At 40.9% G+C, this 16760-nt stretch overlaps 1 protein-coding gene across 2 annotated transcripts in view; it reads left to right on the top strand.

The window, feature by feature from the left end:
* The window catches only part of PPFIBP2 (PPFIA binding protein 2), a 145153-nt gene that overhangs the window by 36221 nt on the left and 92172 nt on the right, over window positions 1-16760 (top strand). For both annotated transcript variants that reach the window (XM_049650769.1, XM_049650773.1), the window contains exon 3: window positions 13261-13463. In XM_049650769.1, the coding sequence (XP_049506726.1) occupies window positions 13261-13463 (203 nt within the window). The remainder of the gene's footprint in view (window positions 1-13260; window positions 13464-16760) is intronic.

The following is a 16760-nucleotide window of genomic DNA, read 5'->3' as shown; positions in this document are numbered from 1 at the left end:
TGTAAACAATGCAAACACTACAGGAGATTATCACTCCTGTAAACAACCAGGCCAGAAATACCCTGAGAGGACATCCTGATGCACAAGTGTCAAATTTACTTGTCTCCGAGCCGCGGTGTGGTGACCCTTATCTCAGGGCACTTGGTGGCTCTGGAGGTGTGAGGAAAAGAAATCCCTTGCCAGCAGAAACAGGACCATTAAATGAAACTCCTTATATGGTTGAATTTTTGAAACCCGAATGGGTGTTTCCTGGGTATGACTGTGCTTGATTGGAGCCCTAAAATTCTGTGCCAGAAAGTTGGAAGGAGGTGACTGAAAGACCCCAGAAACCTTGTTAAAGATGATGTTTCTAGTACAAAAGACCACTGTTGTAGCTTCCGGTACAATGTTAACCTTTGCTCTTGCTCCTGATTAATCCCTGTGATTCGGCCCACAAATAATACTATAATTGAATTACACCGTTGACCGTTGAAATTGAACCACATATTGCTTAAGTACATTGCCCTGCATGACCCAGGGCAACTGCCACATATGCTCATTTTGCATCTGGCTTAATTTGTGGGCTGACAGGTTCAGTGGCTGCTCTGGGAGGCCATTTCTGCAGTAGTACAGAGAAGCCCATGGTCAGAACACAGATGGCCACTCATTCCTCTTCACCATAGCAGGGGGTCATTCATGCAGTCATCTGCAAGCTGTACCCATCGATGAGGAAGAGTTAAAAGGGGCCCGTTTTGTGACAGTTTTAAAAAGAGGTTGCTCTGGGCCTTGCTGTGAACTCTGATTAGTGTCTGGTGTTTCTTTCTTTCTTTTCTTTCTTTCTTTCTTTCTTTCTTTCTTTCTTTCTTTCTTTTTAAGATTTAGATTTGGGGTAGAGTAAGTTCTGGTCAAGACTGAGATTATTCACTTTGACTGATGAATGGCTGTGGCACTGAAGGCTGCTGATCAGTCCATGCTCTGCACATGCTCAGTTAACTGGTCTGGTCCAGGTCCTCTCTGAGGTAGATCGGCATATAGCAGTCATGAGTAAGGGGGTGGGAGAACCTAACCTTGTCTGCTTCCCACTCAAGATTCAGGTGGAGAGCACTGTGCTCTGATTCTGACCTGGAGACGGTCAGAGTGGAAGTTTGGAGGTGACCAGGGGCCCGAGCTATCAAGACTATCTATCCTTTGTGTAAAGAGGTCGGAATGGCCCATGGTGGCAAGCACTGTTCAACAACCATCGTTTTGATTTTTCCCCTTGCTACAGAGCACTCCTCCCCTCCTTCAGGGCTGCACAGCCTCATTTTCTGTTCTCCGAAAGAGTCTGAGTAAAACTGGAATTCTCACTTGTTCCTTAAATACCTGCTCTAGTTGTAGGTATCGGAACTGACATACAAAACCATGTAGCCTGGTATTTTCTCCTTGAAAGATTTCCTGTTTTTAATGGTTAGAAACAGGTTTTAACTTCTTAGTTGAGTTTTGGCAAGTTGCATTTTTCTAAAAATTTGTGCATTTTACTAAGATCTTTCATTTTGTTAGCATAAGCATGGCTATCATATTTTTTAAAGATCTGCTATACCTGTTGTGTATTCCTAATAGTGCTTCATTATGCCCTCTATTTTTTGATCAGTCTTACCCAGGGTTATCTTTATTATTATTATTTTCAAAGAACTGACTTTGCTGATGACTTTCCATCGTATGTGTGTGGCATGTTTATTATTTATTCTGTAAATACATAAATATGTATATGTATTAGTCCAGGTTGTCCAGAGAAACAAAATCAATGGTGTATGTGTGTGTGTGTGTGTGTGTGTCTGTGCGCACGTGCGTGCATGTCTGTGTGTATGTGTGCCTGTCCATGTGTGTTTAGAGAAAGAGATCTCTGAGAGAAAGGTTGGTTGACTGATTGATTTTAAGGAATTGACTCACTTGATTATGAGAGCTAGCAAGTTCAGTCTCTCCAGGATAGGCCAGCAGGCCAGAGACCCAGGGAAGAGCCAATGTTGCAGTTCCAGACTGCAGGCCAGCTGCTGGCAGAATTCCTTCTTCTTCCAGGGAGATCTGTCCTTTTCCGTTATGACCTTTCACCAATTTGATGTTATGGAGAGCAATCTGCATTAGATACAACCTACTAGTTTCAATGTTAATCTTGGCTAAAAAATACCTTCACAAACATCTAGACTAAGGTTTGGCCAAATACTGGGGTACTCTGGCCTAGCCAAGTTGACACATGAAATTAACCACCACAGTATATGTGAATAAATATGCATTCTGTATCTATACTTAATATATATTCATATTTAACTTACTTGAATGGTTTTTGTCATTTTCTTCTCTGCTTACCTAAATGTATCTATTCTCTTTTAGAAACCAAATTAAGGAGCATCTGGGTGGCTTAGTTGGTTAAGCGTCCAACTTTGGCTCAGGTCATGATCTGGTGGTTCTTGCGTTTGAGCCCTGCATCGGGCTCTGTGCTGACAGCTCAGAGCCTGGAACCTGCTTCAGATTCTGTGTCTCCCTCTCTCTCTGCCCCTCCCCCCCTCTCAAAAATAAATAAAACATTAAAAAAAATTTTAACCGAATTAAAAAACCAATCAATAATAATATGTTTTCAATTGACTGCTAACTTCCATGTGTTGTGGTTAAGTGGTCTCTAATACTTATTCTTTGGAATTTATTGATACTTGCTTTGTGGCCTTGATTAGAGCACTGTCAGCTTTCATTAATGTCCCAGGTGTTCTGGAAAGGTGTGTACATTCTCCCAATTGTCAGGTGCAATGTTCTGTGTTTGTTCATTACATCCACTTTGTTTAAATCTTTGCTATCATTACAGATTGTTTTGGTCTGCTTGATCTCATCAGTTTCTTAGAAATACATATTAAAATTCTACTAGGTGGTGGATTTTGTCTCCCTATAATTCTGAGTATTTTGCCTTATATTTTGAAGCTGTGTTTTGTATTATATGAATACACTTTTAGAGTTCTACCTTCCCAGTGAACACTTTTATCAGCATAGAGTAACACTCTTCATCTCTAGCAATGTTTTTTGTCTTGAAGAGTATTTTTTCTCATGTTAATCTGTCCATTCCAACTTTGTTTTGGTTTTTCTTGGTATTATATTGGTATTGACCTTCTTCCATCCTTTTTCAGTATCAAGCTTTCAGTGTGCTTTTGTTTTAGATATATCTTTTGCCAATGGGATATAGGTACCCTTTTACTTTTTAACCAGTTTAACAATACCTGTCTTTCAACCAGCCGGTGTCATCTGTATACATTTATTTTGATGATTAATTCATCTGACCATTTTTCAACAATCTTATTGTCTGATTTCTACTTGTCTCACACTTTCTGGGCTTCACTCACCCCCCTCTTTTTTTTTTTTTTTAAACATCAAATTATTTGTATGTGTTCTTATTCCAGATTCCAGGCCCAGTTTCCTTCTGCAGGGTAGGCTTCTCTACTTTACTGAAGGTGTTGCCCTTTTGTATCCTGGCTTCGTGCAGAGGTCTCCCATCTGACCTCTCCCTTGGATCAGGCCTAAACTTTGTCTCCTGTCCCCCCAAGTGGTCTGTGGCCCAGGTGTTAGACTGTCAGGGAACCGGCAGTGGCATACTGGATAAACACCAGTTCAGATGCTCTCTTTCCCTTGAGGTTCTGAGCTCTGAAGATTTCCTTCAGTTTAGCTGCTTAAAAAGGTGTGTGCACATGGGTTTTTGAATTTTGGGGTGTCCTTCGAGGGTTTTCTCTGTACAACTAGTCTGCCACTGCTGGCCCCTTGGCTGCTGTGATGCTGTCCTTTTTTGGCTCACCATCCCCTTCTGCCATCTTCAGAGCGAGTGGTGACAGGTCGAGTCCTCAGGTCGTGTCCCTCTGACCCAATCATCTGTGTCCCTCTTCTTATTTAACTGGAAACCTGTATCTCCCCCTCCTTTTCACCCATTTTGCCCAGTCCCCAAACCCCCTTACCTCTAGCAACCATCAGTTCTCTGTATTTGTAGGTCTGATTCTGCTTTTTGTTTATTCATTTGTGTGGTTTATTTTCAGATTTCACATGTGAGTGAAATCATATGGTATTAGCCTTTCTCAGTCTGACTTATTTCATTTAGGATAATGCCCTCTAGGTCCATCCATGTTGTCGCAAATGGCATGATCTCACCCCTTTTTATGGCTGTGTAATATTCCTTTATACATGTCACATTTTCCTTATCCATTCATCTATCCATGGACACATAGGTTGCTTCTGTATTTTGGTTATTGTGAATAATGCTGTAATAAACACAGAGGTACGTGTGCCTTTTTGAATTAGTGTCTTTGTTTCTTTGGGTAAATACCCAGTAGTGGAATTCCTGAATCGTATGGTAATTCTATTTTTAACTTTTTGAGGAAACTCCATACTGTTTTCCACAATGGCTGCAGCAGTTTACATTCCCACCAACAGGATATGAGGGTTCCTTTTTCTCCACATCTTCGCCAATACTTATTATTTCTTGTCTTTTTTATTTTAGTCATTCTAATAAGTATGTGGTCAGTTTGAGGGGAAAAATATTTCATATGTGCTTGAACACGGTGTGCCATCTCTCGTTGTTTGGGACAGAGTTCTTTGTCCTTTGTTGTTCTATTGTATCACTTCATTTTTTATTTCCTGTTTAGCTCTGCTTGATCTGTCATTTCCTAGGTTAGATGGTCACAACATGCTCTCTTTTTTACACACCATGGAATTTGGTTTTTAAAATTTGTGTTTGAGATTCGTGTGTCCAAGTTCCTCAGTGAGAAGGCCTGGAATCCCCTACATTGTGCTCAGGACTGCTGAGCTGTGTGGTTCCGGGGGCGCCATGTACACTCTGGACTACAGGTTGTGCTGGCAAGTTCTCTGTATTATATAAGCTGGGAGCAGTCCCTTCCAACACTCAAACAAAATAGAGCAGAATTTTTCACTTCTTGAAGGTTTGATAGAACTTACTTGTAAAAACACTCGGCCTGAAATGTTCTTTGGAAAAGAAATTTAAATTATGGTTCAAATGCTTCAAATTATAGTTTAAATTATTTATTTTACAGGACTATTCAGATGATTTTTTATTTGTTTTTATCATTTTATCTAGTTAATGTGTGTGTGTGTGTGTGTGTGTGTGTGTGTGTCTTAAATTTGTTTTTGGTTTTGTCTTGCTGGCCTTTGTTGTTGTTTTTAATCTCTGCTAGAAAGTTAAATGTCTATTACTATTCTTTTAAGGCTCATACTTATATATTTAACATGCCTCCTTACCATGAAGGCTAGAGATAAATATCTTTAAAGAAGAGTAATGCTTCATCATTAATACATGACTCTTAGAACGCTTTGATTTCTATCAGTGCCCCATTGTCCACATTATTTTTGTGCAGAGTTCTAATGTCATCTTAATCCATATCCTCCAAATTATTATGTTTTTTAATTGGCAGTGTTTATTTTGTTTAACAAATAATTTTAACACAGTTGGTTCTTTCATCCCACACCTTTTTGCTTGCCATAGTTTCTTTCTTCATGAAGTAGATCCTTTAAAATTAATTCAGTAATAAATTGCATGAGTCATCATCTGAAAAATGTACTCTTTTTATTCTCTTTTAAAAGTTTATTTATTTTGAGAAAGAGAGAGAAAGAGCAGGCACGTGTGTGCACTAGCAGGGGAGGGGCAGAGAGAGAGGGAGAGAATCCCAAGCAGGCTCTGTGCTGTCAGCGCAGAGCCCATCCTTGTTTTATTCTTAATCTTGAGTGACAGGTTTTCTAGAAGTTGTAGATGAGGGGCGCCTGGGTGGCTCAGTCAGTTAAGTGTCTGACTTCGGTTAAATGTCTGACTTCAGTTCAGATCATGATCTCCCGGGTTTTGAGTTTGAGCCCTGTGTTGGGCTCTGTGCTGACAGCTTGGAGCTTGGAGCCTGCTTCGGATTCTGTGTCTCCCTCTCTATCTGCCCCTCCCCTGCTCACACTCTGTCTGTCTGTCTCTCTCTCTCAAAAATAAATAAGCATTAAAAAAAAGAAGTTGTGGATGATATTTTATGGTCATTGATCATATATAATGGAATATTACTCAGCCATAAAAAGAATGAAATCTTGCCATTTGCAACAACATGGATGTATCTAAGGAGTATAATGCTAAGTGAAATAAGTCATTCAGAGAAGTATGTTAACTGTACTGAAATTACAATTTTTCTAAATTGTAAATATATACATGTGAATAAATATATACATGTGTGTGTGTATATATATATATATATATATATACACACACGTATATACATATATATGTGTATATATCTCACATCTTCTTTATCCTTTCATCTATTGAGGGATACTTGGGCTGATTCCCTAATTTGGCTATTGCAAATAATATTGCAAAAAACATAGGACTGCATATGTCTTTTTGAATTAGTGTTTTCATAGTCTTTGGGTAAATACCCAGTAGTGGAATTACTGAACCATATGGTAATTCTATTTTTAATTTTTTGAAATGCCTCCATACTGTTTTTCCATAATGGCTATACCAGTTTGCAATCCTATCAGCATTGCACGAGAGTTCCTTTTTCTTCACATCCTCACCAACACCTGTTGGTTCTTATGTTTTTCATTTTAGCCATTCTGACCAGTGTGAGGTGGTATCTCAGTGTGGTTTTGATTTACCTTTCCCTAATGATGAGCAATGTTCAGCATCTTTTCATGTGTCTGTTGGCCATCTGGATGTCTTTGAAGGTCTGTTCACGTCTTCTGCCCATTCTTTAATTGGATTATTTGGGGATCTTTTGGTGTTAAGTTGTGTGCAAACATCTTCTCCCATTCAAAAGGTTGTCTTTTAGTTCTGTTGATTGTTTCCTTTGCTGCGCGGAAGCTATTTATTTGTTTGTTTGTTTATTTAAGAGAGCAAATGGGGGAGGGGTAGAGAGAGTGGGGTGAAAGAGAATCCCAAGCAGGCTTCACGCCGACAGCGCAGAGCCTGATGTGGGGCTCAAACTCAAGAACTGCGAGACCGTGACCTGAGCCGAAACTAAGTTTTGGATAGTTAACCAACTGAGCTACCCAGGCGCCCCAGAGGCTTTTTATTTTGATGAAGTCCCAATAGTTTATTTTTGCTTTTGTTTCCTTGCATCTGGAGACATATCTAGAAAACTGTGTCTATGGCTTATGCCAAAGAGGTTACTGCCAGTGTTCTCCTCTAGGAATTTTATGGTTTCAGGTCTCACATTTAGGTCCTTCATCCAATTTTGAGTTTATTTTTGTGGTATAAGAAAGTGGTCCAGTTTCATTGTTTTGCATGTAGCTGTCCAATTTTCTCAGCACCATTTGTTAAAGAGACTGTCTTTTTCCCATTGTATATTCTTATCTCCTTTGTCATAGACTAATTGGCCATATCATCATGGGTTTATTTCTGGGCTCTCCATTCTGTTCTATTGACCAATGTGTCTATTTTAGTGCCGGTACCATACTGTTTTGAGTATTGCAGCTTTGTAGTATAACTTGAAATCTGGGATTGTAATACCTCCAGTTTTGTTCTTTTTCAAGATCACTTTGGCTATTTGGGGTCTTTTGTGGTTCCACACAAATCTAGGGATTATTCCAGTTTTGTGAAAAATGCTATTGGTATTTTGATAGGGATTGCATTAAATCTGTAGATTGCTTTGGGTAGTATGGATATTTTAACAATACTTGTTCTTCCAATCAATGAGCATGGAATATCTTTCCATTTGTTTGTGGTTTCCTCAACTGTTTTCATCAGTGTTCTATAGTTTTCAGAATACAGGTCTTTCACCTCCTTGGTTGAGTTTATTCCTAAGTATTTTATTTTTGGTGCAATTGTAAATAGGATTCTTTTCTTAATTTCTTTCTGCTGCTTCATTTTTTGTATGTAGAAATGCAACAGATTTCTGTATATTGATTTTGTATCGTACAACCTTATTGAATTCACTTATCAGTTCTAGTAGTTTTGGGTGGAGTTTTTCAGGTATTTTATATATAGTTTCATGCCACCTGCAAATAAGATAGTTTTACTTCTTAGTTACCAATTTGGATTCCTTTGTTTCTTTTTGTTGTCTGATCACTATTGCTAGGACTTCCAGTAGTATGTTGAATAAAAGTGGTGAGAGGGGACATTCCTGTCTTGCTGCTGATCTTCGGGGGAAAGCCCTCAGTTTTTCACTATTAGGTATGATATTAGCTGTCGGTTTTTCATATATGGCCTTTATTATGTTGAGATCTATTCTCTTTAAAACTACTTTGTTGAGGGTTTTTATCATGAAGGAATGTTGTGCTTTGGAAAATGCTTTTTATGGGATGATCATGTGGTTTTTATCCTTTCTCTTATTGATGTCATGCATCATGTTACTTAATTTGTGAACATTGAACCACCTTTGTATCCTAGGAATAAATCCCCCTTGATCGTGGTGAATGATTTTTTTAATCTATTGTTGGATTCAGTTTGCTAATATTTTATTGAGGATTTTTGCATCTGTGTTCATCAGAAATATTGGCCGGTAGTTCTTTTTTTATAGTGTCTTTATCTTGTTTTGGTGTCAGAGTAATGCTGGTCTCATAGAATGAATTTGGAAGTTTTCCTTCCTCTTCTGTTTTTTGAAATAGCTTAAGAATAGGTATTAATTCTTCTGTAAGTGTTTGGTAGAATTTACTTGTGAAGCTGTCTGGTCCTGGATTTTTCTTTGTTGGGAATTTTGTTGTTGTTGGGAGTTTCTTTGACTGTTGATTCAATTCCATTGCTGGTAATCAGTCTGTTCAAATTTTCTATTTATTCCTGATTCAGTTTTTGGTGGTATGCCCTTAAGAATTTATCCATTTCTTCTAGATTGTCCAGTTTGTTGGCATATAATTTTTCATACTATGCTCTTATAATCCATTATATTTCTTTTGTGTTGGTTGTTATTTTTCCTCTTTCATTTATGATTTTGTTTGTTTGAGCCCTGTCTCTATTTTTTTCTTTTTCTTTTTTTTGCTCAGTCTGGCTAAAGGTTTATTAATATTGTTGATTTTTTTCACAGAACCAGCTTCTGGTTTCATTGATCTATTCTATTGTTTTTTTAGTTTCTATTTTGTTTATTTCTCCTTTAATCTTATTATTTCCTTCCTTCTACTGGCTTTGGGTTTTGTTCTTTTTCTAACTCCTCTAGGTGAAGGTTAGGTTGTTTATTTGGGATTTTTCTTCTGTCTTGATGTGTCCTGTATTGCTATAAACTTCCTTGTTAGAACAGCTTTTACTACATCCCAAAGATTTTGGACCACTGTATTTTCATTTTAATTTGTCTCTATGTCTTATTTTATTTCCTCTTGATTTCCTGGTTGACCCATTAATTGTTTAGTAGCATGTTATTTAACTTCCATGTATTTGTGTTCTTCTCAGACTTTTTCTTGTGGCTCATTTCTAGTTTCATAGTGTTATGGTTGGAAAAGATGCACTGTGTGACTTTAGTGTTTTTGAATTTGTTGAGACTTGTCTTTTGGCCTAATATGTGACCTATTCTGGAGAATATTCCATGTGCATTTAAAAAGAATGTGCATTCTGCTGTTTTAAGATGGGATGTTCTGAATAAATTTGCTAGCTCCATCTGGTCCAAAATGTCATTCAAAGCCACTGTTTTCTTGTTGATTTTCTGCTTGGATGATTTATCCATTGATGTAAGTGAGATGTTAAAGTTCCCTACTATTATTGTATTGTTATCAATTACTCCTTTTATGTTTTTTTACTAGATGCTTTATGTATTTTGGTGCTCCCATGTTAAGCGCATCAATATTTATAGCTGTTATATCTTGTTGGATTATTCCCTTTATGATTATATAGTGTCCTTTTTCTCTTGTTACACTCTTTGTTTTAGTCTATTTTCTCCAATATAAGTATTGCTACTAAGACTTTCTTTTCACCTCCATTTGCATGATAAATGCTTTTTGTATCCCTTCATTTTCAATCTGCATGTGTCTTTAGGTCTGAAATGAGTCTCTTATAGGCAGCATATAGATGGGTCTTGTTTGTTTTGTTTTTTATCCATTCTGTCACCTTATGTCATTTGTTTGGAGCGGTTAGCCCATTTACATTCAAAATAATTATTGATAGGTATGTACTTATTGCCATTTTGTTACTCATTTTATGGATGTTTTTATATTTCTTCTGTGTTCCTTTCTTGCTCTTTTCTTTCAAGGTTTGCTGGCTTTTTTTACTGATATACTTGAATTGCTTTCTCTATTTTTTAGCATACCTGTTACCAGTTTTTGTTTTGTGGTTAACATTTTACACATATAACAGTCTACATTAAGTTGATGGCTGCTTACATTTGAACCCATTAAAAGATCATTTTTAAAAATTTGATCTTTCACATATGTATTTCTGAACTGTGTGACATACATACTTTGTATAAGTGAAGTAGGACTGATTGTTACTGCAGCCGAACAGGCTAAAAGATCAGTAGCTTGAAACAGCAAAGTTTGTTTCTTGTTCATACTTTAAGTTCCCTCCAGATCTGCTGAGGGCTCTGGTCCATGTCATCATCCTTCTTGGACACGGGCTGATTCACTCTCTACCATTACCGGAGGCCAGAGCAGGTGGAAGAGATATGGGGAATTATGTACTGGTCCTTAAAAACTTTCATGTTTATTGGCCAAGGGAAGTCATGTGGCCGTAAGTAAACAAGGCGCAGACATGTAATCCCGCTGTGAGCCCAAGTAGAGGAGAACCAAAACATCTATAAATAACCCTAATTATTACCACAGACCTTCTTACTTGCTTTTGGAAGTGATCATTAAAAGGCTTTCAATAAAATCCTATGCTTGCATTTTACATGGTCTTATTTCCTCTAATAATTACTAAATCTGTATTAAGCTTTAGTTTTGCCTCTTTAAATGAAAAATTACCAGGTGACCTCCCTAAACATCAAAATTTAGTATTCATTGTGGTGATTTGTGTAGGTTTCAGGTTTCTTAGATGGTTTCAACTTAGGCTGCACATTAAAATCACCTAAGGAGCTTTTTATTATTCCAAATCACATCTTAGACCAATTAGAACTTCTGGAGGTAGGACCCAGGCATCTATAGTTTGTAAAACTCACTATGCATATAAAATTGAAAACCTTTGTGCTAATCTATCTTCCCCAAAGAGTGCTTTGTTGTTCAAAATAAAGTAAGTGCCCCCAAAGAGAAGCTTTATTAGGGTTTGAGTATAAGGTGAATTGCTCTTTTCTGAGAAGTAATTTGGGGAATAACACCTTGTCTCTTTTCTATGTTGTGTTATATGTTATGTTATTGTCTCTTTTATATTGCTCTGTTACCCTCAAGTATGAAGGCATATATTTTCTTCTTTGTTGTAGCTTGTAGTTCTATTCTGATTTGTTTCCCCCTGTGGTTGTAATTTTTCCATAGGAGCTAATTATCTGAAGGGAATGCGTGGAGTATGGAATTGAGTCTTCTAGACAATTGTTGCCTTTGTTAATGCTAGGCCTTAGGAGTTTCACCATTCTGGGCCATTTTGTGAGCCTGTATGTTGATATAAATTGCAAAAAAAAAAATTACAGGGATTTAAGTCTTTTATGTATACATACACCACATCCAAAAATAGTCACAGATACACACACCCACACACACACCCCTTGAATGGTAGGGAAGAATCCCAAGGCTTTAGGGCAGAGAGGGGGCCCAGAGAAAGGAAGAGACTTGTCCAAGACCACAGAGTGACCTAAAGTTAATGAAAATCTTGGTCTCTTCACCTACCCATGGCCTGACTGGCCTGACTTATCCTCTGTTTATAAAGGTATCTGTGTTGGAGCATGTCTGGAATGATCAGGGATTACTCAGTGAATTGGAGACTGGGGGATCTTCCTCTGCTCGGTCCATTTTCTTCCCTGAGGTTGGCTGTGGCCCTTCATAGTCAACTCTCCATCAGATTTGTAGGGCCTAGAAACTGCTGATCATACACTAGAGTGTGGGTAATCTGCAGTTTCCCAGCTCCCCAGAGCCATGAACTTGTTTGTGGATTGTGACCCACAATTCCCTCTATCCTGTGCTTTCAGAAAGCAAACCAGCAATCAAATAGTAATTGTTTCCTTCTGTGTGGATTTTTTCTTGCAAAAACTGCCGTGGCAACTAGGAAGCTGGCTCTTAGCGGGGTGGAGGGACCTAGATTTAGACGTCAGGCCTGCCCGTAACTGTGGATGTGGTGGCCCTATTGCCCATATTTTCCAGCAGAGCCCTGCATTCCAAGTATTTTATCCTGTTGGCCTTACAAACAATCCAAATGTCCTAGAAATTCCACTATCGACACCACATTTTCTAAAGTGTTTTTTATTGCTGAAAAAAGCACAGAAATCCTTTGTCAGACTGTGTCACCACAGTCTTTGGTTTGAAAAATAGACCACTGTGTTTATGCAAAGAAGACTTTTTGTTTGTTTGTTTGTTTAAATGGTGAGGTTTACAAAGGCAAAAACAGCCCCTGTTTAGGACACTTGAAATTAGAAAGAGCTGACCCAGTCTGAGCTCTCTTCCTCTTAGCTGTTCCTCCAAGCATGCGTGCATGTAGTCAGATGCCCCTTTGACATCTGCAGAGCAGGGGCCGTGATGGCAGGAAGTCAGACAACTGTGGCAGGGACCCTGCCGTCAGAGTTTCATGGTCCATAATAGGGAGGATGAGATATGGATTCACTGTAACTAGTGCAGCTTTAAAGTGTGAGTACGTTAGGGGATGTTGAGGTCCCCCAAGTGGGAAAATCCAGAAAGATTCCGATTCACTAAACCTCATCAGAGCTGAGACTGGCAGTCTACGGCATTGTATTGCACAGAGCGTGTCACTGGGCCAGGCTAGAGTCAGGAATCACTGTGGGAGGAGTGGAGAGGAGAGGAGAGGAATACATATACAGGGAGGAGAGGAATTTTTGGTGCCATCTGTGCAGACAGCCCTACCACATTAACTTAAACTGATGGATCTAAAAGCTGACGAATAGCAGCTCATTGTTTTAGCCAGTGTGTTTCAGGTCACTGGGAAGGGCCGGCTGTGTTCTCCCAGTTGTCTAGGGGTGTGAGCTTCTGTACATCATTCTCCTTGGACAAGTTGTTCACCTCAGTCCGGTCTCTTCCTGCCATGCCGTGCCCAGGATGGAAGATGGTTACTGCCGAGTTTACTTTGAGAATGATTCTGCTGAGGCAGAAGTGATTTTCTAGTGATCTTCTTATCCAATCTTCTTTCCCCTATCTCTTCTCTCTTTGCCCTTTACCAGTTCCTTGCCCATGGCATCCACCCTTCTTACCAAAGTTCCTGACTCTCTTTCTTTCCAGGCACTAAAACAGGTGCAGATATCGGTGACAGTAGCTGCGAGCCTGCACTGGCCTCTCCGGCCTCCCACACGAACCCTTTCCCAGTGCTCCATCTCATTGAGGACTTGAGACTGGCACTGGAGATGCTGGAGCATCCTCAGGAGAGAGCAGCCCTCCTGAGCCAGATCCCGGGCCCCACAGCTGCCTACATAAAGGAGAGCTTGGTGAGTGGGCCCCTGGCCTGTTTGGGAAACCACTGGGAAACATAACCACACAACCACGAGGCCTACAGCATGCCACACTGCCTGGGACTATTGCCTCATCTGTGCACTTTGCAGCCTCTTCCTGCTTCCCATCCAGCTTTGGCCAGCTCCCACTGGGTGGTCCTTTCCAGCAGGAAAGGCCCAGGCAAGCAGCTTAAGCAAGGAGAGCCCAGGCAAGCAGCTTAAGCCACATAGTCAGGCTGCCTGTGTGCTCCCGTCATGCTCCCTGAGAAGGGGGAAATCTGGGGTCAAAGGAGAGCAAGCATGAGCTTTTTTCCAGGCAGGATTACATGTACAACATGCCGAGTTATAATCCCCAGCTGGGGTCTCTATACTTGGTCGTGCCCCCCACTCCTTGTTTCTTGCAATAGAACCTTGTCACCTCACCCACTCCTTCACTGCTGCCCTTGCTCTTCAGACCTCTTTCCCCTGGTGCATTCTGTCCCGAGTGGGATGCAGGTTTCCTAACTCCCCTTCTGCTCTCTCTGGATCAAGGCTGTACACCTGCTAGTCTCTAAGGGAAGGAGACGAGTAACCAAAGCTGTAAATATATGACTTTGGTTACCTATCTCCTTCGCCATGGAGACCAGCTGGTCTACCTTAAGAGCTGATGATATTTGGGAATGGATAAGGTGAGGAGCTTGCCTGCTGAAGAGGTGTGGAAACTGCAACCATTCCGGCGCAGAAAGGAGGAAATGGAAGCTTGAGGGAGCATGTGATTGCCTAAGCTGAAGCTGAAGCCAAAATGCAGTCTTCTAAAGCTGGAGTCCTGCAGACTGATCCAAAATGGGAAAATATGCACAGAAGGGGGAAGGCAGGAATGGGACCACTTTACTGGGAGGAGGAGGTTGATGTTGGAAATGCAGGAGGTTGAGACATCCTTGTCCAGAGGCTAAGTCACTTGCCCTTAGACAGGTTGCATCCCAGATGTCCTAGCTGACATTTTTTCTTCTTTTTTTTTGAGGGGAGGAAAAAGTTCGTTTTACATAACTGAATGGAAAATGATTCACGAAATAGTAAATAAAGTTTAATACGGTCTCGTGCGCCCTGAAGGAAGCGGTGCCCGATTTGGAGGGGTGGTTGCTATGTCCAGATAGTCTCCTATTTGGAACTTCTGCGACTGCAGTGTCATGGAGTCATCAGTCCCCTTCCTCCCGGACATGGTGCTGCCAGTCTGCTTTCCTTGATAGCCAGGCTATTTTAGGATCTGTAAAAACAATTGCAAAACTGAAGTGTGTGCCCTCCTTTCTAGCTTCTGGGTAGACCTCTACTAAATGAGTCGGTTCTTTCAAAGTTGCATCCATACAAGTGTAGATGTGCAGTTCGCTGGACGGTACGTTTCTGCGGGGGAATTCGTCTCTTTGGTGGTGGCCGCCGTTATTGGTGGTGAAAACACACAGTGGCGGTGGGCACATTGTCGATACAGTCTCATATGCGTGCCTTCCTCTGAACACTGAAGAATTCGTTATATTCATATGTGTTACTCAAGATTTTCGTTACGTAGGCTGCCTGCCTGGTGTCCTGTATCATACCTACACCAGTGTGGTAGGAAGAGTAGTGGCCTCCCAAAGACATCTTTGTGCTAATTGCCAGAAGCGGTGAATATTACCTTCCATGACAAAGGAGAAGGTAGCAGATGGAATTAACGTGGTTAATCAGCAGAGTTTAACAGTTTAACAAAGAGCAAGCAGTGTGGATTGTACAGGTGGGCCCAATGTAGTCACTGGAGTCCTTATAAGTGGAAGGAGGCAGCAGAAGAGTCTGTGTGGGAGCGGCGTGAGCCGACCTTTCTAGGTGGGAGCAGCGTCAGGAGCCAAGGGACGCAGGTAGGGGCTGGGGGCTGGCAAGGTGGCCTCTCCCCTAGAGCCTCCAGCACGGAAAGCATTCCCACCAGCACCTTGCTTTAGCCCAGTGAGCCCCGCTTGGGACTTCTGACCTCAAGAAATGTAAGGCAGTATGTTTGTCTTGGTAGAAGCCACAAGGTTTGTAGTAATTTGTTAAGGCAGCAATAGAAACTACAGCCAGGTGCTGCCTGGAAGAGGGTGAGAAAGGCTGTGCGATGGCTTGTGGGTGGGCCTGTTACCATCTAGCTTTGCGGATTGCCTCGTGTTGTCCCCAAAGGAAGATAGTCCTTGGTGGGCTCTCAGACTTGTGCCACTACCGGACAGAAGGCCACACCTGCTCCTCCACTCACCCTTTCCAGCCCGTGGTCAGTCAGGAGTTGCAGGGGGCTTTGGGAGTTTGGTTCCTCTCTCCTGTCCCAGGGCAGAAGGGTCTCTGCCTCCCTCAAGTTCCACCAGGAATTCTGGATGTTCCTGAACTTCTGGCCCTAGAGATTGTGCCTGGCTTCTCTCCAGTCCCCTCTGACCATCTTTTGCCTACTTTTCCCCGGGTTTGGTCACCCATCTCTCCCTCTGTTCCCACTAGCCTGACTGACTCTAGCTGCCATGTTTAAGGGGAACTTTATGACGCCTCAAGAGAGTTACTGGTCCTTAGCCCCTCCATCTGAAACCCTTGGGCCCAGGTGCATTTTAGAAGTCAGGACTTATTAAACTTTAGAAGGGTAAGACGGTGTATATCTGCTGTATAACCTATTCTATCTCTAGCAGATATGGAGCAGGAACACATTAACATTTCTTCAGCGAAACTCCTGAATGTCCACATGAAGTGGGATAAAGAAAGACTGTAAATATTTTGCTAGTTCAGTTCCAGTTAGACTGCCAAATAATGGCACCAACATTATCTTTTTAAAAACAAACCTCTTGGTTTTCAGAGCTGTTGGGGTTTCAGAATTGTAGGTAAGGGATGGTGAGCTTCTACGTGGAATGTTTCAGTGTTGAAAGCAAAACTTAAAACCAAATGTTGGTTGTCGGATATCACTGCCACAATTCTCCTAAAGTCCCTGTTGACTCTTTCTGTCCCTGGGCTGTCCTGTCACCATGTGCCTGGGGCCCCTTGGAAACTCCCAAACAGCCTTCTCCACGGTTTCCTGAACCCCTTGCTTGCATCAGGCTGCGGGGTAGTTGAGCATCTTGTTTTAAATGCCCCTTCTCAGCTTGCCCAGGACCTTACCATCACATAACCAAGAGATTCATTGGAGTGTCTTCCCCAGGAAAGTCCAGTCTTCCCAGAGTACAGAAAATAGCTCTTGGTTCTTTTCTTCACTGTATAGTTTACAATGATTATGTACTTTGTATGGATGTGCCTGAATTTATGTGGCCATTTCTTTAATATTAACATTTAGGTTATTTTTAATCT

The sequence above is a fragment of the Panthera uncia genome, chromosome D1 (assembly GCF_023721935.1).
Source record: "Panthera uncia isolate 11264 chromosome D1, Puncia_PCG_1.0, whole genome shotgun sequence".
Classification (NCBI taxonomy): domain Eukaryota; kingdom Metazoa; phylum Chordata; class Mammalia; order Carnivora; family Felidae; genus Panthera; species Panthera uncia.
This window is presented reverse-complemented; position numbering and strand designations above follow the sequence as displayed.